The sequence below is a fragment of the Oncorhynchus kisutch genome, linkage group LG19 (assembly GCF_002021735.2).
Source record: "Oncorhynchus kisutch isolate 150728-3 linkage group LG19, Okis_V2, whole genome shotgun sequence".
NCBI lineage: Eukaryota > Metazoa > Chordata > Actinopteri > Salmoniformes > Salmonidae > Oncorhynchus > Oncorhynchus kisutch.
In genome coordinates this window covers 32419791-32444387 of record NC_034192.2, presented here as the reverse complement: position 1 = coordinate 32444387, position 24597 = coordinate 32419791, and the positions used below count along the sequence as shown (strand labels likewise).

Below are 24597 nucleotides of genomic sequence, written 5' to 3'. Positions count from 1 at the left end.
GTAGATTCACTGGTCAGGTTTTTAAAATCTCAAATCAATTGCTGTCAAAAAGGTAAGGAGAATGTGTAATTCAGGAGAAACTCATTCTACACTATTTGTTACAAATACATTTGCCCACATTGCTCTTAATTTTTAAAATTTGAACCATTATTTAACTAGGCAAGTCGGTTAAGAACAAATTCTTATTTATGATGGCCAAACCCGGACAACGCTGGGCCAATTGTGCACGGCCCTAAGGGACTCCCAATCAAAATTGTGAAACAGCCTGGAATCGAACCAGGGTGTCTGTAGTGACACCCCAAGCACTGAAGAGATACATGCCTAGATGTCATTTTAGCCATTCTATATCCACTTGTCATTCTTCAAATGATCTGGTGCTTGTATGCTAGTGTCTACATTAATTTACAGTGTTATATTAGAAGTAATGCAAAATCGGTTTTGCTTGCTTGCTCGTCATATTCCTTTATGTACTATGTTAACAAATGACGCGAGTCATCTCAGACTCAGAAAGCATATTTTGGTATCGTTCTAAAAGTGATGAGTGGTATAGTTTTGATGTGTTTCTCAGAATGGCAGCATCTTTAAACATTTGGCCTTCTGTTAGGGGAATGCCTTGATAGCACGACAAGCCAATCAATGTGGGGCAAGCCAGTTAAGGCACGCCTCTAGCAGAGCTTGGCCAGTCAAGAGTGTCGGATTCACGAGTGGGGGCAGGGCACTAAACAGCCCTGCCAAGCTGTGGCTGAGCGAAGTGAATGACGTCTCTGCCTTTGCAGCCGCCGACGCAGTGTTTGGTTTCCATTTTCACAGCCGAGTTTCGGGGTGACCAACAACATGGAACCGGAGATTGAGGACAAAACGTTGGAATTAATGGTAAGCTTTGGTGACATTGACCCCTTAGGCCGCTACTGGGAACGAAAAGGAGCCGTAGAGGCATGAATCGAAGGCCGAACGTGGTACCAACCCGAACCGACGGTCGGGAGAGTTGGAGGAAAAAGGAAGGGGAACTAGAAAAAGAGGGAGGGCCTGAAACATCGATATTTTTTCTTTGAGGGTCCTGGTGCAGCGACTGACTAGGTCGTCGAAAACCTATTAGTCAAAGTGACAGGATAGTCCCTGATTTTTGCAATTGCCAAATTGAATCCGTAACCTCATGTGAAATAGTCGAATGGTTTCTGCAAGGCGTCCGCTAAATAAAGTCACGGCTTTCGGTGTAGCTTTTCACTGCGGTGACGCTGCGCCACTCGGCCCTGTGTCACAGCTAGTTAGCTAACTAGCCTGCTAACTATGGACACAATGTACCTGGCTAGTTAGCTGGATAGCTACAGGAATGCACATTCAAGTCTGATAAAATATAATTAAATGTCGCCCATACCCTCCCATGTGAATTTCTGAATGTTCTTCTGGTGTGCGTGTTCATGTTCATAAAGCTGCGTAGAAGGAAGTGCACAACATTAACTCGCGAGGGGTAGTTTCATTGCTAACTCCATTGCTAACGAGTTGTTGGTTAAGCAACAAATAGTTGGCCACCGTGACATTGTGATGCATAAATAATTGTAACTTATTTGATTTCGACAGCTATAGATGGACAGCTGACATTTGTAACAAACTGTTGTACTTGGTTTTTCCATCTTTTCATTCTTCAATTTACCAAGGTAACGTTAGCTAGCTCGCAGACTTATAGGTAACGTTAGCTAGATTGAACTAGCCACCTGACCAGTCCAAAAGCCAATATATCAGATTTTGGGGTGATGGCTAGCTGTTTGCCCAGAGTTCTACCTTGCACGTTTAACGTTACTAGTTGTTGGTCTGATGTCGTCTATAAAAAATGACATCTGCCTGTCAAGACTGTCAATTGGCTAGCATTAGAATAATATCTCAGTGTTGGTAACTAGTAGCTGCAAACATATATACAGTAAGCCTGATAAATACAGTAAAATTGTTTGTTAAATAAAGAACCGATTTGGTTTCATCCTCAACAATCCTCAGCCACCACTGTTTGTTTTGGCAAAGTTAAATTCCACCTAACCAGACTCGCTCCTCACACCGCAACAATGATGTCATTATTTTCACACTGAATCAGAAATCTCTAGGTGATTCACCTGTAACTAGCTAATGAGTCTGTCAAGACTTCCAATAGAGTTTTCCCTTGTCCAATTAGGTCAGTCGTACCCCTCTCTTTAAACCATTACTAAGCTCAATGGTAAGCATTATTTGACATTGACTAAACCTAAATCAACACAACCACCCTGCAAGTAAACTACATTGATCTTGAGCTAGGATGTCATGTTTCTGTTCCAGTTACCCTCTTCCCTTCCCTGTGTACCCTTTTCCCAACCTAGGCTATATTAGACAGTCCTATTAGATAGCCTACTCGCTCTGAATTGACAATGTACATATGTATGTTCTAGATTATTCTGTGTCTGTATTTTGACCCTATGTAAATCACTAACCACTTTCATAGTGTGAGGATGGAAGAACAGGGGGCGGGGCGTTGGCAAAAATCAAAGGCCTTAAAATTGACGAACATGTCCATTGCGTAATCGTCCCTCCAACTTCTCTTCCTATCCCCACCCACTTCATATATCTAACAATGCTTTTGTGTGTCTGTCTATGCCTTGTGTGTGTGTGTGTGTGTAAGTATGTGTTTCTGCGCTCACTGTGCAAATGTGCGTGTAGTTCTAATACTGGTTTTTCCCCTCACTACCCCAACTCACCTTCTCTTCTCATCTTCACAAACACTGGTGTGATTACACACACCAATCTGTTCTTCACTTCACTCTTTCCTATTCTGTTTTGTCATATTTGTCTTCCCTCCACATTCCTCCCCTTTCTTTCACTCCTTTTTGTCTATGTATATTCTACCCCCCATTTTCATCTTCCTCCTGCTACTCTCATCTATCCTCTACCTCTTCAACTCCTTTCCTCCACTCCTCATCTTGTTTCCTCATCTCTTTTCCTCCTTCTCTCTCTTCCCATCCTTTCTCCCATCCCTGTCTCACACCTCTTTTCTCTCCTTTCATTCCTCTTCCGATCTCTCCTTCTCTCACACAGTGCTCTGTGCCTCGCTCTCTCTGGCTGGGCTGCTCCTCGGTGGCAGAGAGTTTGTGTGCACTCAGGTGCCTGCAGAGCATCCCCTCCACCCGGGCACACAACCAGGTTCTGCTACTCTCTCCTCTTAATTCTGACCTGCCTACTGCCCCCCTCCTCAGCCCCTTACCACACCATGAGCTGTGTCCTGCACCCTCCCCAGGCCCCCTTGCCTTCCCGCCTCTTCCTCCCAAAAACATGCTTCTCTCTCCAGCCCAGCTTACAGGATATCTGATATCTTGGCCCAAGTTCATATTTAGCCTTCTAGAAAAGGGTTGATCAATACAGACAAGCTCGCCTGAAAGATGCCTCCCTCTTTCCTTGGTAAAAAAAAGTTGTTTTGGTCAAAGCTGAAGTGACACACAGACCAAATTTTGATCAAAGATAGCATAATAGGCTAACAAGTGAATCACAGGAACAGGATTGTATCAAGCCTAGCCAAACCTAGCTAGGTCTTGTCAAAGTGAAAGTAAAGCTTAAATAGCTAGACTACTCCCTACTCTAAAGTTTTGGATTTGTATTTTTAAGTGCTGACAAAATTTGCCCAGTTCACTTGACAAGAGTTGTCTAGTTAATCTGAATTAGATGAGCAGAGTTGGGGCTGCTGGCTGGGGTGAAAGGAAGGAGAGGCTACCAGAGCATGTCACTTGGGGTGCAGTGCTAGGTTGCCTGGAGGTGTGTTGGGCAGGGGATGGTCTAGGAACCCCCCGCCCTGCCTGTGTTAGGGGGGGAGTGAGGGGTGCCATGGTATGCTCGCTGTCTCTGGCAGCCTGTCCCTAGGCTTGCTCTCTGTCTGTTAGTTTGTCTGCTCTGTATGGCACTGCTGCATGAACACTAGTGTCCGTCTCAGCCTTGACTGCTGACCTTGTCTGTGTACCAGTCTGACCTGTTACTATTGGTCTGTCAGTCTCTCCACTGAAGAGTGACCAATGATCCAGTGCAATATCAGTTTCATTTTTGCAGATCAGATAGTGGAGATGTACTACTGTAGGCCATCTGAGGAAGTCCCTTGTGTTTCTCTTCTACATACATCCATACACATCTGGACAGATTTCTCAATCTGTGAAAGTGTCAGGTGAAGTGTGTGTGGATGACACAGACATATAACAAGCACGGGCTGTGTGTGTGTCTGTTAACATTTTAAATGGGAGAGGGAACCTGTCTGGTTCAACCTTTAACAGTACTCCTCCCAACATTCTCCCACTGTTTGTGGCTGCATCCCAAATGACACCCTATTCCCTATACGGTGTTGTGCTTTTGACACAAAGTAGTACGTAGTTGAGAATAGGGTGCCATTTGAAATGAAAACTGTCTGTGTTGGAGGGCTTGGTACTATCAGATTATGGTTTCATTACTGCAAGGTTTGTCTAGCAGCCATACCCACATACTCCAGTTTAATTTCCTGTCCAGACTGCACATCACAGGGAGAGGAGCTTTCTTATGTTATTAGCTAGCCGTGTGTGTGTGCCATTGTACTCTGCATTCTGCTACCATTTTGCACATTTGTGTTCATTTACCTTTTATTAACAGACACCAAATGAGCTCTAACCATTCATTCCACGTGTTCTTGTCTCGTCATACAGAACACATCAGTCATGGAGTCTCAGAACCACGTAGACGACCTCTCGCCAAAGAAGACCACAATTCTCACCAAGGTGTGTGTAGATGGATTATGAGGGTGTGGAATCTGTGTAATATATCTGAGGGATATTACATTGTAAAATGTGTCAATTGTCCTTGAAAAGGCACTTACAATTTATGGCAATGGGCAATTCAATTTCAGTGGGAATGGAACCCGTAGTGCCCTGTGTGCGTGTATAACTCTGTCCTCTCCCTCTCAGCTTAGTAACGGTCCTGTGATGACGGGCTCTCGTAAGCGCCCGTCGGAGGGGAACAACGACAAGGAGAAGGAGCACTGCATCTCCCTGTTTGACCAGTGGTCCGAGACTGACCAAGTTGAGTTTGTAGAACACCTCATCTCCCGAATGTGCCACTACCAACACGGCCACATCAACTCCTACCTCAAACCCATGCTCCAACGAGACTTCATCACAGCACTGCCAGGTAACACACACCTAGGGTTGTTGAGGTGAACGTAACACCGCCACGCCGGCGGTCACAAGTCACGAAGGCAGTCAAATTCCACGTTTTTTTGGGCTTCTCCAAGTTCTGATGCTGCTCATGGTCATTGGGTAGCGTACCAAACTTGCTAACTGCCTGGTACTCAGCACTCCCTCGAAGCACTCTGACATCAATGCAAATGTTATTGTAAATCTAATCAAGCACTTCATGAGAGCTCATGTTGTGCAACATTTCAATAGGAAATGCAATTGCGTGTAAAAACAGAGTGATGGCCTCTACTAAAAAGCTCTACTAAAAAGTTGTTCAGCTTTCTATAGGCAGACCTAAAATATTTATTTCTCAACATTACTAATATTAAGCACATTGCTTATATTTACAACCGGAGTATAGCCTACCTGGCTGGCATGAAAATAAACCATGGGGAAAAGCGTCCTCCCTTCGCTATTTAAGTGCGTAGATTAAATGTATTTTTTTCCCCGCTGCCCCCGTTTCGATACAGGTGGGTGATAATGGTCCATTCTAAGTGAAAACAAATTTCACTCATACAGTACCAGTCATAATTTTGGACACCTACTCATGCAAGGGTTTTTTCTTTGTATTTACTATTTTCTACATTGTAGAATAGTTAACAAATCTAAATATATTTTCGATTCTTCAAAGTAGCCACCCTTTGCCTTGATGACAGCTTTGCACACTTTTGGCATTCTCTCAACCAGCTTCACCTGGAATGCTTTTCCAATAGTCTTGAAGGAGTTCCCACATACAGTTGAAGTCGGAACATTACATACACTTAGGTTAGACTCATTAAAACTAATTTTTCAACCACTCCACACATTTCTTGTTAACAAACTATAGTTTGGCAAGTCGGTTAGAACATCTTTGTGCTTGACACAAGTAACTTTTCCAACAATTGTTTATAGACAGATTATTTCATGTATAATTCACTGTATCACAATTCCAGTGGGTCAGAAGTTTACATACACTAAGTTGACTGTGCCTTTAAACACCTGTGGAAATTCCAGAAAATTATGTCATGGCTTTAGAAGCTTCTGATAGGCTAATTGACATAAGTCAATTGGAGGTGTACCTGTGGATGTATTTCAAGGCCTACCTTCAAACTCAATGCCTCTGTGCTTGACATCATGGGAAAATCCAAATAAATCAACCGAGACCTCAGAAAGAAATTGTAAACCTCCACAAGTCTGGTTCATCCTTGGGAGCGATGTCCAAATGCCTGAAGGTACCACGTTCATCTGTACAAACAATAGTACGCAAGTATAAACACCATGGGACCACGCAGCTGTCATACCGCTCAGGAAGGAGATGCGTTCTGTCTCCTGGAGATGAATGCACTTTGGTCCGAACAGTGCAAATCAATCCCAGAACAACAGCAAAGGACCTTGTGAAGATGCTGGAGGAAACGGTTACAAATGTATCTATATCCACAACAAAAATGTGTCCTATATCAAGATAACCTGAAAGACCGCTCAGCAAGGAAGAAGCCACTGCTCCAAACCCACCATAAAAATCCAGACTACGGTTTGCAACTGCACATGGTGACAAAGATCGTACTTTTTGGAGAAATGTCCTCTGGTCTGATGAAACAAAAATAGAACTGTTTGTCCATAATGACCATCGTTATGTTTGGAGGGAAAAGGGTGAGGCTTGCAAGCTGAAGAAAACCATCCCAACCGTGAAGCATGGGGGTGGTAGCATCATGGTGTGGAGGTACTTTTCTGCAGGAGGGACTGGTGCACTTCACAAAATCGATGGCATATTGAGGAAGGAAAATTGTGGATATATTGAAGCAACATCTCAGACATCAGGCAGTAAGTTAAAGCTTGGTTGCAAATGTGTCCTCCAAATGGAGAATGACCCCAAGCGTACTTCCAGAGTTGTGGCAAAATGGCTTAAGGACACCAAAGTCAAGGTATTGGAGTGGCCATCACAAAGCCCTGACCTCAATCTTAAGGAAAATTTGTGGGCAGAACTAGAAAAGGTGTGTGCGTGCAAGGAGGCCTACAAACCTGACTCAGTTACACCAGCTCTGTTAGGAGAAATGGGCCAAAATTCACAGAAGTTGTTGTGAGAAGCTTGTGGGAGGCTACCCAAAACGTTTGACCCAAGTTAAACAATTTAAAGGCAATGCTACCAAATACTAATTGAGTGTATGTAAACTTCTGACCCACTGGGAATGTGACGAAAGAAAAGCTGAAATAAATAATTCTCTACTATTGTTCTGACATTTCAGTCTTTAAATAAAGTGGTGATCCTAACTGACCTAGACAGGGAATTTGTACTAGGATTAAGAAATTGTCAGGAATTGTGAAACTGAGTTTAAATGTATTTGGCTAAGGTGTATGTAAACTTCTGACTTCAACTGTATGCTGAGCACTTGTTGGCTGCCTTGCCTTCACTCTGCAGTCCAAATCATCCCAAACCATCTCAATTGGGTTGAGGTCGGGTGATTGTGGACTCATCAGACCAAAGGACAATTTTCCAAGGTTTCTTTGCAGCAATTCGACCATGAAGGCCTGCTTCACGCAGTCTCCTCTGAACAGTTTATGTTGAGGTTTGTCTGTTACTTGAACTCTGAAGCATTTATTTTGGCTGCAGTATCTGAGGCTGGTAACGCTAATGAACTTATCCTCTGCAGCAGAGAACTCTGGGTCTTCCTTTCATGTGGCGGTCCTCATGAGAGCCAGTTTCATCATAGCACCTGATGGTTTTTGCGACTGCACTTGAAGAAGCTTTCAAAGTTCTTCACATTTTCCACATTGAGTGATGTTAATGTCTTAAAGTAATGGTGGACTGTTGTTTCTCTTTGCTTATTTGAGCTGTTCTTGCCATAATATGGATGTAGTCTTTTACCAAATTAGGGTTATCTTCTGTATACAACCCCTACCTTGTCGCAATACAACTGATTGGCTCAAACGCATTAAGAAGGAAAGAAATTACAGAAATGATCTTTTAACATGGCACACCTGTTCATTTAAATGCATTCCAGGTGACTACCTCATGAAGCTGGTTGAGAGAAGGCCAAGTCTCCAAAGCTGTCAAGGCAAAGGGTGGCAAAGGGTACTTTTTAAGAATCTCAAATATAAATTGATTTAAATTTGTTCAACACATTTCTTTTTTGGTTACTACATGATTCCATGTGTTATTTCATAGTTTTGATGTCTTCACTATTACTCTACAATGTAGAAAATAGTAAAAATAAAGAAATCCTGGTATGGGTATTTGTCCAAACTTTTGACTGGTAATGTATATGCAAAGACAAGTTTATATCAATAATAGGCTAACATTGTTACCCATCAGACATTGTTATCGAATCAGTCTCACACCTCATGTTGCCCCCTTGCCCATAGGCATATATGTTTTGATAAGGTTAGTATCACAACTGAAGTGGCCATTAACTTCTTAAAATTAAGCACGTTAATCCGCTTTACAAGGGGTTAAGAGCCTAACCGGCATACATATGCAGTGCGTGAGTTTCAAGTTTGGGGAAGATAATTTTCACTATAAAAATGCACCTTTATAAAAAGGATTACATGCATAATTGCATTTACGGTCACTTTTGATAATGGTGTTGTCCACTAATGGAACATTTGTGCTTATATCCTACTGCCATGTACGCATTGCTGCGCTTATAATGTGAAGAAATAAACTTAGGCTATCAACATTTTAAGCTAAAAATTCTGGTCTGTTATGTCAGCCACATTGAGTAAATACAACCACTAGCATAAAAAATTAATATCTAATAATTTGGGATCTATCGCATCCCATAACTGTCCCAGACTTGTTTGGAATATTTATTTCTCACACAATAGGATAGGTCGACTTTTGTACTATGGGGGATAGTAGATTGACATAGGCTAGTGCATTTGCTGTTCATCTTGTTGGCTGACGATAAGTAAATGTGGACAGTTCTTCCAATATTTTCAATATGCACCTTTTGGAATTGGATAAGGACGCGCGCAGGCTGTTTTAGGGTGCATTATGGCCACTCAAAGGGGATGCCACCATAATTATAGATATTATCAAATGCTTGTCAAATTGTGAATGAGAGATGATTGATGTGTACTGCCTGAATGAAAAAACAAAGCAGAGCTCATGCCTTTTTCAAGCGGCATTTTTCAAATTAGTCTCATGTAGCCTTACAATGTATTAAAAATCAAAACGTAATGACCAATGTTTGTTGAATGACTAAATTGAATAACTTAAAATTAAGCATATAGGAGTACCTGTTTCTTTACCGTTCGACACAGAATAGCCACATGGGCACGCTCCCTCAAATCTATTGGAGGAAATATCCTTTCCATTTCATTCAGCTTTGTTCAATTGTACTCGTCATAACATAAAATAATGCCACGGAATTGTTAGCAAATCTTGTCTGCCAAATGAACTAGTGTAGCCCACAGCCATTTGGCACTGCCACATCAGGACCTAACATAAAGACAACTCAGAGTATGCTATATTCTTCTTCTGTAATAGACTACATCTTCTTCATATCTTGCTTCTTTAGACCTTTCTAAAATAAATCATGGATTCATTGTGAAGGTGTAGGCTATAATACATGGATTTCTTAGACTTTTTCAAACATATATGTTTGAAAAGTCTGCATTGGTGTCTTGTAGGCTGTATGGAAGCCAGGAGATGCTAAATGTGTATGTTTAATTAACGGTCAATTACCGTGAGACCGACCAGTTATTTGCTTGGCAATCACCGGGTGACAATTTCGTGACTGCCACAGCCATACACACCCTTTAACTTATTTTCCAGACACCCTTTCTCACCCGCGCGTATACACGTTCACACCTTCTTTTGGATGCGTCCGCTAGAGTCCAGCACAGGAATGTATTTTAAGCCTGAGCCCTACCAATGCCCGTGACGTTCAGACCGTACCCAATTCCGATTTGCTTCTGCCTAATTTAAGGCCCAGCTAGTTCCCAACCCAACATTTGAAATAACTCCGCTAGCTTCTGGTTCTCAGTCTGCACTGTTGCGTGCACTCTGCTGCTAATCGGCCTGTCTGAGTGTCTATAGCAACGGCTCCGCCTTGGGCTGCTCAATGACGGGACGTGAGGGAGCAGTTAGCCGCTAGCTGGCTAACGTTATTTCCTGTGACAAAATCTCTCCTGTCGACGCGGACAATATTCTGGTCTGTCTGACGAGGTTTAAGCACTTCTGGCACCATGTTAGGCAGGTATGACTGTCGGCTACTGCACAGCAGATGACGAGTGACTGACTCAACTTCAAAACGTTACTGATGGCAGAGCCCAGCCCGAAACCTAGAAATTGACGAAAGAAACTGAGCTGCCCGGCCCCTAACCTGGTGTCTAGTGTTAGGTAGCAGAGCTCTATCTTCCGCACTCCTTCACACACCATGCTCACACACCCAACAAACACTTACACCCCATCTCTCTCGCTTCCTCTCTCTAGCCCAGGGTCTGGACCACATAGCAGAGAACATCCTGTCGTTCCTGGACGCGCAGTCTCTGTGCTCCGCAGAGCTGGTGTGTAAGGAGTGGCAGAGGGTGATCTCAGAGGGCATGCTCTGGAAGAAACTCATAGAACGCATGGTCCGCACAGACCCCCTCTGGAAAGGCCTGTCCGAGAGGCACCAGTGGTGAGCATGAACACGAACGCTCGTCGAGCTACTGGAGACGGAGACACAAGGAATAGGGAAGTTCTGAAGATTGATTTCTCATTGGCTTATTGTTCTGTCCGTCATCTCAGGGAGAAGTATCTGTTCAAGAACCGAACGACAGAGGTCCCGCCCAACTCCTACTACCACTCCCTGTACCCCAAGATCATCCAGGACATAGAGGTTAGACTGTAGCTCTGTCCACAAAAAAAACCTCGCCCTTCAGGCGGTGGCTACGTCTCAAATGGCCCCCTATTTCCTATTTAGTGCACTACTTTTCACCAGGGCTCTGGTGAGTTTATGTAGGGAATAGGGTGCCATTTGGGGGGGGGGGGGGGGGTGTTCTGTTGCGTTCTGTTGCGTTCTGTGTCTATAGACCGTGGGTGTGATTAAAAACAATAAGGTTGATTAATACTTTTGATGAAGGGATCTATTTTGTTCTCACCCGTCGTTGCTCTTTTTCCCCATCCAATGTTTTTCCTCCCTCATATCTACTCTTTTCTGTTTTCTTCTATCCCTCTATTGTATGTGTTTCCTCTTGACATCTCTCTCTCCTTCCCACTACCTGTCAACCCCCTCTCTGGTCTGCTCTCCTCACCTCTACCCCCCTCTCCTCACCTCTATCTCTCCTGTGTGTGTGTGTATAGACTATCGAGGCTAACTGGCGGTGTGGCAGACACAACCTGCAGAGGATCCAGTGTCGGTCAGAGAACAGTAAAGGAGTCTACTGCCTCCAGTACGACGACGATAAAATCATCAGCGGCCTGAGAGACAACTCCATAAAGGTGCGTGAGTGTACTTGTCTTTTTGGACGGGTCAAAATTGATTAATCATCATGTTATTGCAGACTATGCCATTGATGTGAAACAACAGCTGTCTGTATCTCAAAGGAAAGACATGAATTAAAGGATGAAAGGAGTCATTTGCCCACCCTCTGTGTGTTCCACTCATCTGTCTGGCCTGGAAGGGGGAGGAGGGAGGAAAGGGCTAGCCTGTCCATCTCCAGCACTCTAGTACACAGGGATCCCTACCACACTGCATGGAAATGGGGCATGAACAATACTGAGACCAGCTTACCCTGATCCACATCTGCTCCTGCTCGCTTTCTTTCCCTTCCTCGTGCTAACTCTTTTTCTACTCTCTCTCTCCTGACATCTCCTCCTCCCTCTATCGGTGTAGATCTGGGACAAGCAGTCTCTGGAGTGTCTGAAGATCCTGACAGGTCATACAGGGTCAGTGTTGTGTCTGCAGTATGATGAGAGAGTCATAGTCACTGGTTCCTCCGACTCCACTGTCAGGTATGACACAGTCATCTTATATATATATATATATATATATTACACACACACACACAGGCTTAGTCCAAATGCAACCCTATTTCCCATGCAGTGCACTAGTTTTCACCAGGACCCATGGAGCTCTGGTCCAAAAGTAGTACACTACCATATATGGAATAGGTTGCCGTTTGAGGGGACAACCTTACACTGCCATCTGTCGCTATATTACCTACTGCTTTAGCCACTCGTTATGTCTTAGCTACTTGGTATGTCCGTGTAAAACACACGGCCGCCTGCAGTGCCTTGGAAAGTATTCAGATCCCTTGACTTTTTCCACATTTTGTTACGTTACAGCCTTATTCTAAAATTGCTGAAACTGTTTTTTCCCCCTCATCAATCTACACACAGTACCCCATAATGACAAAGCAAAAACAGGTTTTTAGAATACATAAGTATTCAGACCTTTTACTCATTACTTTGTTGAAGCAACTTTGGCATCGATTACAGCAACCAGTCTTCTTGGGTATGACGCTACCAGCTTAGCACACCTGTATTTGGGGTCTTTCTCCCATTCTTCTCTGCAGAGCCTCTCAAGCTCTGTCAGGTTTGATGGGGAGCGTCGCTGCACAGCTATTTTCAGGCCTCCAGAGATGTTTTATCAGGTTCAAGTCCGGGCTCTGGCTGGGCCACTCATGGACATTCAGAGACTTGTAGAAGCCACTCCTGAGTTGTCTTGGCTGTGTGCTTAGGGGCGTTGTCCTGACGGAAGGTGAACCTTCACCCCAATCTGAGGTCCTGAGCGCTCTGGAGCAGGTTTTCATCAAGGATTTCGCTGTACTTTTCTCTGATAATCTTTGCCTGATTGGGGGAGTGCTGCAGAGATGTCTTTCTGGAAGATTCCCTGATCTCCACGGAGGAACTCTGGAGCCCTGTCAGTGACAATCGGGCTCTTGGTCACCTCCCTGACCAAGGCCCTTCTTCCCCGATTGCTCAGTTTGGCCGGGCGGCCAGATCTAGGAGGAGTCTTGGTGGTTCCAAACTTCTTCCATTGACGAATGATGGAGGCCACTGTGTTTTTGGGGACCTTCAATGCTGCAGAAATCTTTTGGTACCCTTCCCCAGATCTGTGCCTTAATACAATCCTGTCTCACAGCTCTATGGACAATTCCTTTGACCTCTTGGCTTGGTTTTTGCTCTGACCTGTCTACTTATATAGATCGGTTTGTGCCTTTCCAAATCATGTCCAATCAATTGAATTTACTACAGGTGGACTCCAATCAAGTTGTAGAAACATCTCAAGGATTATCAATGGAAACAGGATGCACCTGAGCTCAATTTAGATTTTCATAGCAAAGGATCTGAATACTTAAGTAAATAAGCTTTATTTATTTTTGTTGATACATTTGCAACAATGTCTAAACTTGTTTTCACTGTCATTATGGGGTATTGTGTGTAAATTGCTGAGGATTTTTATTTAATTCATTTTAGAATAAGGCTGTAACGGAACAAAATGTGGAAAAAGTACATGATATAAATACATCTAGAATGGACATTGTCGTCCTAGAAACCTGACTAAAAAGTCTGTCTTGGTCAGGATCGCCAACCGTCTTCACATCTGTCTTGGATTTGCCCAATACCCACCACAGCCATTGGATCACTGTCACTTCTGACTGTCACACCAGCCAACCCTCCGAGCAGCCAAACATAGGTCTCATAGCAGAGAGAGAAGGCTCTGTCTGTGGTCTATCTATATATGAAAGCATCCTGCCCTGTCTGCTCATTTATTTATAGCTAGTTGAGGAGTGCTAAACTGCTGCCCAGCCATCTCGCTGTCTCTTGGATGCAATAGCTATATCATTTGTGAATGCCAGTCTCTCTCTGCCACTCTTGTGGTAATAATCAGTACTTCACCCTATCTTCTGTAGCTACACACAGAAGCTACACACACTCGTACACAGGGAGATTGAGATTTTAATTTAAATCGTTACCATTTCTCACCTTCCAATATAAGGCTAGCTGTTAGGAAATCTATCTGTAAGAGAGTTGTGATAGTCAATATGGTTAGTTAACATTTTCAATGTCACACAATGTCCAAACCTGAGGAGAGAGAGAGAGAGAGAGTGTGTGTGCGCGCACCAGCCCATGCCAGTCTCGGCTGCACACAGAAGCTCAACCTTCACACACTCATTACTTCACACTCTCCCTGGGAGGTATCCAAGGAAAATGTGACTTCACTTCCTTAGCGACGACTTGACGGGCACTTGTTTGTGGCTTTGAGTCTCAGCTTTTCCAGTGTGAGTTTGTGTGTTTGATCCCCCCCCTGTCGTACAGTGGAACTCAATAAAAACGCTCTTAACGGCTGGTCCCTAGTGTGGGGTGTGTTGACTGGGAAGGCGCAGTGTCCAGCCTTGGCCGCTTCGGTCTGTTTAGCAGAGCTTTCGTTAATCAGTCTCGTTCTTTATTTTTTATAATATCCCTTCCCTCCTTTTCTCATTCTCCCTCCCTTCCCTCCTTTAAAAAAAATCTCCCTCCACCCTCCCCTTCTCCTCTGTCCGTCTCCCTCGCTCACCCAGGGTGTGGGACGTGACGTCGGGTGAGGTATTGAACACCCTGATCCATCACAACGAGGCGGTGCTCCACCTGCGCTTCTGCAACGGTCTGATGGTGACGTGTTCCAAGGACCGCTCCATCGCCGTGTGGGACATGGCCTCGCCCACCGACATCAGCCTCCGGCGGGTCCTCGTGGGTCACCGTGCCGCCGTCAACGTGGTCGATTTTGACGACAAATACATTGTGTCGGCTTCGGGGGACCGCACCATCAAGGTGAGAGGTGTGTGTGTGTGTGTGTGTGTGTGTGTGTGTGTGTGTGGATCATGAGATATGAAATGTGGGGCTAGTGTGTTAGCGAGTATGTGGGTGCACACGGACATACCTTGTCTCTACAATGTTTGATATTGTAGTTGTTTCCGGTGAATATTTGATGTCTGTCTCCCTCTCTCTCTGCTTCCCCCTGTAGGTGTGGAGCACCAGTACGTGTGAGTTTGTGCGCACGCTAAACGGACACAAGCGAGGCATCGCCTGCCTGCAGTACAGAGACAGACTGGTGGTCAGTGGCTCCTCGGACAACACCATACGGTAGGAGACTGGCCCTGTCCTAAATCTGTCCTGCCTACTACTGTACTAATCATCCTACATCCTATTTTTAACATAATGTTCAGAAATAACGTATGCGGTAAGCAATAAATATCTACGTACCAGACTCACCCATACTGAGAATGCATCAGCTAATGCACAATGGCCACGTTTCCCATCGTTTGTTCATTATGGTACAGCGCGTCCCCTTACCTGATTGTCAGCTGTTGTCAATCACACATGGGTCTGAAAAGGTGATTTTCTTACTCAATAGCATGCAGTGAATCCGTACTAGATGAAAAGAGGAAACGAGTATGACATCCTGGCATTTAAAACGCCCCCCCCCCCCCCCCCCTCTCCAATGTCACATACTATAAAACGTTATATTTTCACATATGCTAAATGCCTACTATTTAGAACACATTATGGGTATTTGCACACGGCCAGTCTGTGATGTCTTGTTTCACTGGGTTTATGGGACTTTGTAGGATGTGTGTCAGGTAGGTAGTGCCTTTGGAAGGTATTCAGATCCCTTGACTTTTTCCACATTTTGTTATGTTAGACTTATTCTAAAATTGATTAAATTGTTTTTCCCTTCATCAATCTACACACACTACTTCATAATAACAAAGCAAAAACATGTTTTCAGAAATTTGTGCAGATGTGTTAAAATTCAAAAATGGAAGTATTACATTTACATAAGTATTCAGACTCTCTTTACTCAGTACTTTGTTGAAGCCCCTTTCGCAGCGATTACAGCCTTGAGTCTTTTTGGGTATGACGCTACAAGCTTGGCACACCTGTATTTGGGAAGTTTTTCTCATTTCTTCTCTGCAGATCCTCTCAAGCTCTGTCAGGTTGGTTGGGGAGCGTTGCTGCACAGTTATTTTCTGGTCTCTCCAGAGATGTTCGAGTCTGAGCTCTGGCTGGGCCACTCAAAGACATTCAGAGACTTGTCCCAAAGCTTTGGCTTGGCTGTGTGCTCAGGGTTGTTGTCCTGTTGGAAGGTGAACCTTCGCCCCAGTCTGAGGTCTTGAGCGCTCTGCAGCAGGTTTTCACCAACGATCTCTCAGAACTTTGCTCCGTCCATCTTTCCCTCGATCCCGACTAGTCTCCTGGTCCCTACCGCTGAAAAACATACCCACAGCATAACGCTGCCACCACCATGCTTCACCGTAGGGATTGTGCCCGATTTTCTCCAGAGGTGGTTGTCCTTCTGGAAGATATCCCCTCTCTCCACAGAGGAGCTCTGTCAGAATAACCATCTGGTTCTTGGTCACCTCCCTGACCAAGGCCCTTCTCCCCCGATTGCTCCCCTGAGTTTTGCACACACTTGGCATTCTCTCAACCAGCTTCATGAGGTAGTCATCTGGAATGCATTTAAATGAACAGGTGTGATTTTTTAACAACTACCTCATCTCTGTACCCCACACATACTCTTATCTGTTTGTGCAGTGAATTTCACCCACAATGACCAGGGAGGTTTTCCAATGCCTTGCAAAGAAGGCAACCCATTGGTATATGGGTAGAAATAAAGAAGACATTGAATATACACTTTGGATAGTGTATCAATACACAGTCACTACCAAGATACTTGTGCCCTTCCTAACTCATTTGCCAGAGAGGAAGGAAACCGCTCAGTGATTTCACCATGAGGCCAATTGTAGGGCTGTGACAGTAATTGAATAACTGTGTAACTGACGGTTATGAATGAAGACCACCATGAAAATAAAATGACCGTCAAAACAGTTTTTTTTTTTTTATAATCCCAAAATTGATGTAGGCTTAACTTTATTTTCATGTAGATAACACTCCTGCTCTTAGGTGAAGTTTTACTAATGATTATAACCAATTGTTTTGGGGTTAGTCTGTCAAACTTTCTAGTTCGTTTTCCTCTTTCCTTTGACGCTCGAGCAGGTAATCCCTAGATGGGGGGGGTGTAGAGCGCTATGGGACTACAGTAAAAAAAGATACAGTGCCTTGCGAAAGTATTCGGCCCCCTTGAACTTTGCGACCTTTTGCCACATTTCAGGCTTCAAACATAAAGATATAAAACTGTATTTTTTTGTGAAGAATCAACAACAAGTGGGACACAATCATGAAGTGGAACGACATTTATTGGATATTTCAAACTTTTTTAACAAATCAAAAACTGAAAAATTGGGCGTGCAAAATTATTCAGCCCCTTTACTTTCAGTGCAGCAAACTCTCTCCAGAAGTTCAGTGAGGATATCTGAATGATCCAATGTTGACCTAAATGACTAATGATGATAAATACAATCCACCTGTGTGTAATCAAGTCTCCGTATAAATGCACCTGCACTGTGATAGTCTCAGAGGTCCGTTAAAAGCGCAGAGAGCATCATGAAGAACAAGGAACACACCAGGCAGGTCCGAGATACTGTTGTGAAGAAGTTTAAAGCCGGATTTGGATACAAAAAGATTTCCCAAGCTTTAAACATCCCAAGGAGCACTGTGCAAGCGATAATATTGAAATGGAAGGAGTATCAGACCACTGCAAATCTACCAAGACCTGGCCGTCCCTCTAAACTTTCAGCTCATACAAGGAGAAGACTGATCAGAGATGCAGCCAAGAGGCCCATGATCACTCTGGATGAACTGCAGAGATCTACAGCTGAGGTGGGAGACTGTCCATAGGACAACAATCAGTCGTATATTGCACAAATCTGGCCTTTATGGAAGAGTGGCAAGAAGAAAGCAATTTCTTAAAGATATCCATAAAAAGTGTTGTTTAAAGTTTGCCACAAGCCACCTGGGAGACACACCAAACATGTGGAAGAAGGTGCTCTGGTCAGATGAAACCAAAATTGAACTTTTTGGCAACAATGCAAAACGTTATGTTTGGCGTAAAAGCAACACAGCTCATCACCCTGAACACCCAATCCCCACTGTCAAACATGGTGGTGGCAGCATCATGGTTTGGGCCTGCTTTTCTTCAGCAGGGACAGGGAAGATGGTTAAAATTGATGGGAAGATGGATGGAGCCAAATACAGGACCATTCTGGAAGAGAACCTGATGGAGTCTGCAAAAGACCTGAGACTGGGACGGAGATTTGTCTTCCAACAAGACAATGATCCAAAACATAAAGCAAAATCTACAATGGAATGGTTCAAAAATAAACATATCCAGGTGTTAGAATGGCCAAGTCAAAGTCCAGACCTGAATCCAATCGAGAATCTGTGGAAAGAACTGAAAACTGCTGTTCACAAATGCTCTCCATCCAACCTCACTGAGCTCGAGCTGTTTTGCAAGGAGGAATGGGAAAAAATGTCGGTCTCTCGATGTGCAAAACTGATAGAGACATACCCCAAGCGACTTACAGCTGTAATCGCAGCAAAAGGTGGCGCTACAAAGTATTAACTTAAGGGGGCTGAATAATTTTGCACGCCCAATTTTTCAGTTTTTGATTTGTTAAAAAAGTTTGAAATATCCAATAAATGTCGTTCCACTTCATGATTGTGTCCCACTTGTTGTTGATTCTTCACCAAAAAATTGTTATATCTTTATGTTTGAAGCCTGAAATGTGGCAAAAGGTCGCAAAGTTCAAGGGGGCCGAATACTTTCGCAAGGCACTGTATGTGGACTTTTTCATTGCTTGCTAGTAAATAAATAAATCTGTCTTATAAAAAAAGTTTGGATGTGTCTGACTTCATTAATTATTCAACAGTTGACAAATTTGTTCTGACTGAGGGCTGTAATGCACTAATGTTTTGTATAATGGACAATGCACCAATCCTCCAACCTGGAGTGGTATAATTTTATACAGAATCTTTTCATTTATATACTCATCAAAGCTGATCAGGCCAGGTACTGGCTGACATTCCGCCCAGGTACTGGCTGACATTCCGCCCAGGTACTGGCTGACATTCCGCCCAGGTACTGGCTGACATTCCGCCCAGGTACTGGCTGACATTCCGCCCAGGTACTGGCTGACATTCCGCCCAGGTACTGGCTGACATTCCGCCCAGGTACTGGCTGACATTCCGCCCAGGTACTGGCTGACATTCCGCCCAGGTACTGGCTGACATTCCGCCCAGGTACTGGCTGACATTCCGCCCAGGTACTGGCTGACATTCAGGCCAGGTACTGGCTGACATTCAGGCCAGGTACTGGCTGACATTCAGGCCAGGTACTGGCTGACATTCAGGCCAGGTACTGGCCGACATTCAGGCCAGGTACTGGCCGACATTCAGGCCAGGTACTGGCCGACATTCAGGCCAGGTACTGGCCGACATTCAGGCCAGGTACTGGCCGACATTCAGGCCAGGTACTGGCCGACATTCCGCCCTAGGCGAGACAAAGTAATTGCCGCCCTCCTAATTTTTATGAATGCCCCATGTGGTCACCTACAGTTTGTAAAACAGGCAATTTACAGTTAATCCCTGTCATTTCTGCCTGTATTAAATACAGTAATTTGTCATTCTTGGAGTGGAAACGTTGTTTATTACACTTGTGAGTAACAAGACGTACCATTTAGGAGCTCCATGTGAGCATGTCTGGTTTCCCTGTTAATACATTTTTCCTTGAACCTTTATTTAACTAGGCAAGTCAGTTAAGAACAAATTCTTATTTACAATGACGGTGTACCAGGGAACAGTGGGTTAACTGCTTTGTTCAGGGGCAGAACGACATATTTTTACCTTGTCAGCTCGGGAATTCGATCCGGCAACCTTTTTGGTTACTGGTCCAACGCTGTAACCACTAGGCTACCTGCCGCCCCTGATGTTGATGGAGAGCATGCGCCTGAGCACGCATATAAGCACCTGGCCTGCTTCTCGCACATGTAAAATGTAGTATAGTGCCCAGCTGGGCTTCTCAGAATTTTTTTGTATGCATGTTACTAACAGTATTCCTACCCCTCGATAATCAGCATTGCTGATTTTAAATAGGCTATGGACATGTTTCTATTTTGATGATTGTTAATTTCATTATTCAAAATGTTTCCTAAAGTAGCCTGTCTGGACTCCCGTCTCTTTAAGAATCAAAACGTCCCGGTCATGATTTAATCTTGTAAAAGGCCTATTTTCAGTAGCTTAGTCTACATTATTTTTCTCATTACGGCGTCTTCTCTTTAAAGAACATATGCCACTGCCATCAAATGACCGCAGCAGCAGGGTTTGCGACATTATGGTACTATTTCGGGAAAAGTGGGGAAAACCCATCAGACTTCGTTTGAATGGTTTTGTTGCATCAAAGTAGGATCTTTTATTTATTTGTATATTTCGTGCAGGAGAGGACAAGGTAGGCATATCTTTATTTTGACTCTTCATGTTGTCAATACTAAAATGCAACAGATCCCGTTCCAACCTGGCCTTAATTTGTTGATTTTAATGTTTATAACACAGGTGGCTGGTGGCTCCTTAACTGAGGAGGACTGGCTCGTGGTAATGGCTGTGACGGAATAAATTCGATCGGAAACCATGCGTTTAATGAGTATGATACCATTCCAGACATTATGAACTGTCCTCCCCTCAGCAGCCTTCAGTGATTTTTATTTTTATCATTAATAACCTGAATAGTCATTAAATGCCACGATGATAATGAAGTGTTTCAAATGGGTTTTATTTGGACGCATATCCATGTAAACAAGCATATAAACAGAGTTGTGACCTCCCCCTGAACGGTTATGTCGGTGACGGTGTACATTGGCCTGGCCAATTACCGTAACCTCAAATTCCAAGACTGTCGCAGCCTTTGCCACTGTTGACTTTGTTTTAAATAAAAATGGTAGGGAAAAACTGATGGATCAACTTTTGTAGTTACTTCACAATTCTAACCTAAATGACAGTGAAAAGGAAGCCTGTAGAGAAAAAAAAGATTCCAAAACATGCGATAAGGCACTAAAGTAAAACTGCAGAAAATTTGACAAATAAATTAGCTTGATGTCCTGAATACAAAGCATTCTGTTTGGGACAAATCCTACAGTGTCCTGTGTTGCTCAGTTGGTAGAGCATGGTGCTTGCAACACCAGCGTTGTGGGTTTGATTCCTACTGGGGACCAGAATGGGTAAAAAATAATTGCACTCACTACTGTAAGTCTCTCTGGATAAGAGCGTCTGCTAAATGACTAAAATGTACACACTTCATTTTTCATGCATGGTTGTGGTTGCATCATGTTATGGGCAGTGATGTAAAGAAGAAAAAATACTTTAAAGTAGTTTTTGGAGGATACCTACTTTACTTGACTGTTTTATATTTTCTACCCTTTTTTTTATGTTACTACATTCCTAAAGAAAATAATGTACTTTTTACTCCATACATTTTCCCTGACATTTTCCCTGAAATACTCGTTACATTTCGAATGCTTAGCAGGACAAGAAAAGGGTCCAATTCACACACTTTTCTCGAGAACATCCCTGGTCATCCTTACTGCCTCTGATCTGATGGACTCACTAAACACACATGCTTTGTTTGTAAATTATGTCTGAGTATTGGAGTGTGCCTCTAGCTAAATATGATGCCGTCTGGTTTTCTTAATATAAGGAATTTGAAATGATTTATACTTTTGATACTGAAGTATATTTAAAACCAAATACTTTTTAGACTTACTCAAGTAGTATTTTACTGGGTGACACTTACTTGAGTCATTTTCTAATAAGGTATGTTTTACTCAAGTATGGGCATGCTTGTCATTGGCAAGGACTAAGGAGTTTTATAATGAAAAGACACGGAATAGAGCTAAGCACAGGTAAAAATCCTAGAGGAGAACCTGGTTCAGTCTGCTTTTCACCAGACACAGGGAGATGAGTTCACCTTTCAGCTGGACAAAAACACAAAGCCTAATCTATACTGGAGTTGCTTACCAAGAAGACAGTGAATGTTCCTGAGTTAGTTTTGACTTACATCTATTAGTACCTGAAAATGGTTGTCTAGCAATGATCAACAACCAAGTTGACAGAACTTGGAAGAATTTTGATAAGAATAATGGCAGAATGTTGCACAATCCAGGTGTGGAAAGCTCTTCGACTTACCCAGAAAGACTCTGTAACTGCTGGCAAAGTGCTTCTACAAAGTATTGATGTGTGTGAATACTTATGTAAATGAGATTTCTGGTTGAATCTGTGCTTTCACTGCTCGACTGAAGGGACCGTACAGGTAATTGTATGTGTGGGGTACAGAGGTAGCCATTAAAAAAATCCTATTAAACACTATTATTGCACACCAGTGAGTCCATGCAGTGTATGTGACTTGTTAAGCACATTTTTACTCCTGAACTTATTTAGGCTTGCCCTAAATAAAGGGTGTGAATACCTTTTCTGAAACCCATGGTTTATTGTGTGAACGTATTGTTTCTTTCCAGGTTATGGGATATTGAGTGTGGAGCGTGTTTGCGAGTGTTGGAAGGTCATGAGGAACTAGTCCGCTGCATTCGCTTTGACAACAAGAGGATTGTCAGTGGTGCCTATGACGGGTGAGAGACACACACACACACACACACACACACACACAGACAATGAGTTTATAGATAGTCTTTTTACAATTCACACGCACACTCGCTGTTCTCTACTGACCTCGTCTCCTCTCTCTGCAGTAAGATCAAGGTGTGGGACCTGCAAGCTGCCCTGGACCCAAGAGCCCCAGCCAGCACCTTGTGTCTGCGCACACTGGTGGTGAGCATCTTTTTGTTTGCTTTAATCTTTTAATGTCTGGTCTGTTGTAGACCGTAGCGTTACGTGGTTTGTGTGTGTGTTTTTCAGGAGCACTCGGGCCGCGTGTTCCGGCTGCAGTTTGACGAGTTCCAGATCATCAGCAGTTCCCATGATGACACCATCCTCATCTGGGACTTCCTGAACGTGTCGACCAATGGACAGTCAGAGGGCCGGTCCCCCTCACGCACCTACACCTATATCTCCAGATAGCAGGTAACACACACGTGCACGTGCACGCACGCACACAACTCTGGCTTGGAGTTTCTGACCCGTCTCTGTCCTTCAGGTGGCGCCATCCACTGCAGCGAGTCTTGGAGGAGCTGAGATCTGATTGACTGATGGAGGGTGTGTTGCAGAGAGGAGCTCAACTCGTCTTCTTCCTCATCCTTCTGTCCATATACCCATTCTGACAAGGACTTAGGTCTCCCACCACACCCCTGAAACACACACACACACGCACTGCAACTTTTCCTGCAGTTGAACACACACAGCCACACATTCATATTATATCACTAACTTATGTTCTCCAGTCAACACTAACCCACCACAGTAAAAAAATGTTTTTACATATCTTACACCAGACATGACCTAATCACTTACCTTAAGAAGTCCTACCATAAGCTCTAGTTCTTCAGTTCTCACCCCCAACCCCACCTAGACACATGTGCTCGTATGGACGGAGAATGACCTTGGCGCTGCAGTCTGGGAGAGAGAGACTTTTATCTCAGCTCTGAGTGAGGAAGGATGAGCGATGGAGTTAGTTAATGAGTGAAGAATGAAGACTCCACTCCATCTATCCTGGTTCCCACTCTTCTTCTCCCTGGGATGAACACTTGTTCGGGAACGCGGAACACACGTGTGTGTGTGTGTGTGTGTGTGAACCTGTAAAATGCGGCATAGACTAATAGAAAGACTGGCAGTCTTGCTCCGTCACCATGGATGTGCATGTTGAGGTTGTTGGGATACGTCGTCCCGGGCGACACCTATGCTCTTTCCTTTTACGGCTGTTTTACTTTCTGAATGTTTTTTTTTATTATTTTGTTTTTATATTTTATTTGACAAATCATTTTGTTCTTAGTAAAATTATACTAAGCATTGTAGTTATTTTTCTGTCTCTTATTCTCATTGTCTTTCTCATTCACTCTTCTCAGTCGTTTCCGCTCACCATCTCTCTCTATCCATCCATGCTCGCTTTAGTTATGAGAGAAGCTGGAACTCTGAATGCAATTTAGCTGTAAAACTGAGTCCTCTTGTCAAAATTGTTCTATATTAAAATGATTTTTTTAAAGAAAATGATATTGTGAATAAAGTACTTGACAGTGATTGGGTATTGAGCCAACTAACATAAATTACTGTATGTGTCTGTTTGTTTATCCCTTGTGTCATTATTGTGTGTGTGTGTGACTGCATCAGTAAGTGTGCCCAGATGAGTGTTAGCGTCTGCGTCCTTGAAGCTGAAATCTGTATTTGTTGAAACTGCCACGTCCGTTTAGGACATTACGACGACAAGGAGGTTACTTAAAACAACGAACACTGTTTTTTCCCCTCTTACGTCATCGCACGACCGTTAGAAAATCGGAGAGAACGTACTGCGTTATTTTTACTTTTCAATTTTACCTCAGCATTTTTTGGGAAGGACCCATAAGGAAGCATTTCACTGTTTAGTCTACACCTGTTGTTTACGAAGCATGTGACAAA

At 43.6% G+C, this 24597-nt stretch overlaps 1 protein-coding gene across 2 annotated transcripts; it reads left to right on the top strand.

Moving 5' to 3' along the window:
* The first annotated feature begins 594 nt into the window (after positions 1 to 594).
* Positions 595 to 24248, top strand: fbxw11a (F-box and WD repeat domain containing 11a). Of its 2 annotated transcripts, XM_031797176.1 has the most exons (14): positions 595 to 873; positions 3055 to 3159; positions 4674 to 4745; positions 4932 to 5154; positions 10615 to 10801; positions 10912 to 11002; positions 11467 to 11604; positions 11999 to 12117; positions 14670 to 14919; positions 15113 to 15231; positions 22551 to 22661; positions 22782 to 22860; positions 22948 to 23112; positions 23186 to 24248. In XM_031797176.1, exons 1-13 carry the CDS (start codon positions 835 to 837, stop codon positions 23107 to 23109), a joined length of 1695 nt encoding a protein of 564 aa, XP_031653036.1. In that variant the 5' UTR covers positions 595 to 834; the 3' UTR covers positions 23110 to 23112; positions 23186 to 24248. The 2 variants fall into 2 exon arrangements, with proteins under 2 accessions (XP_031653036.1, XP_031653037.1); XM_031797177.1 differs by lacking the exon at positions 3055 to 3159 and having other exon boundaries at positions 612 to 873.
* Positions 24249 to 24597: the final 349 nt, after the last annotated feature.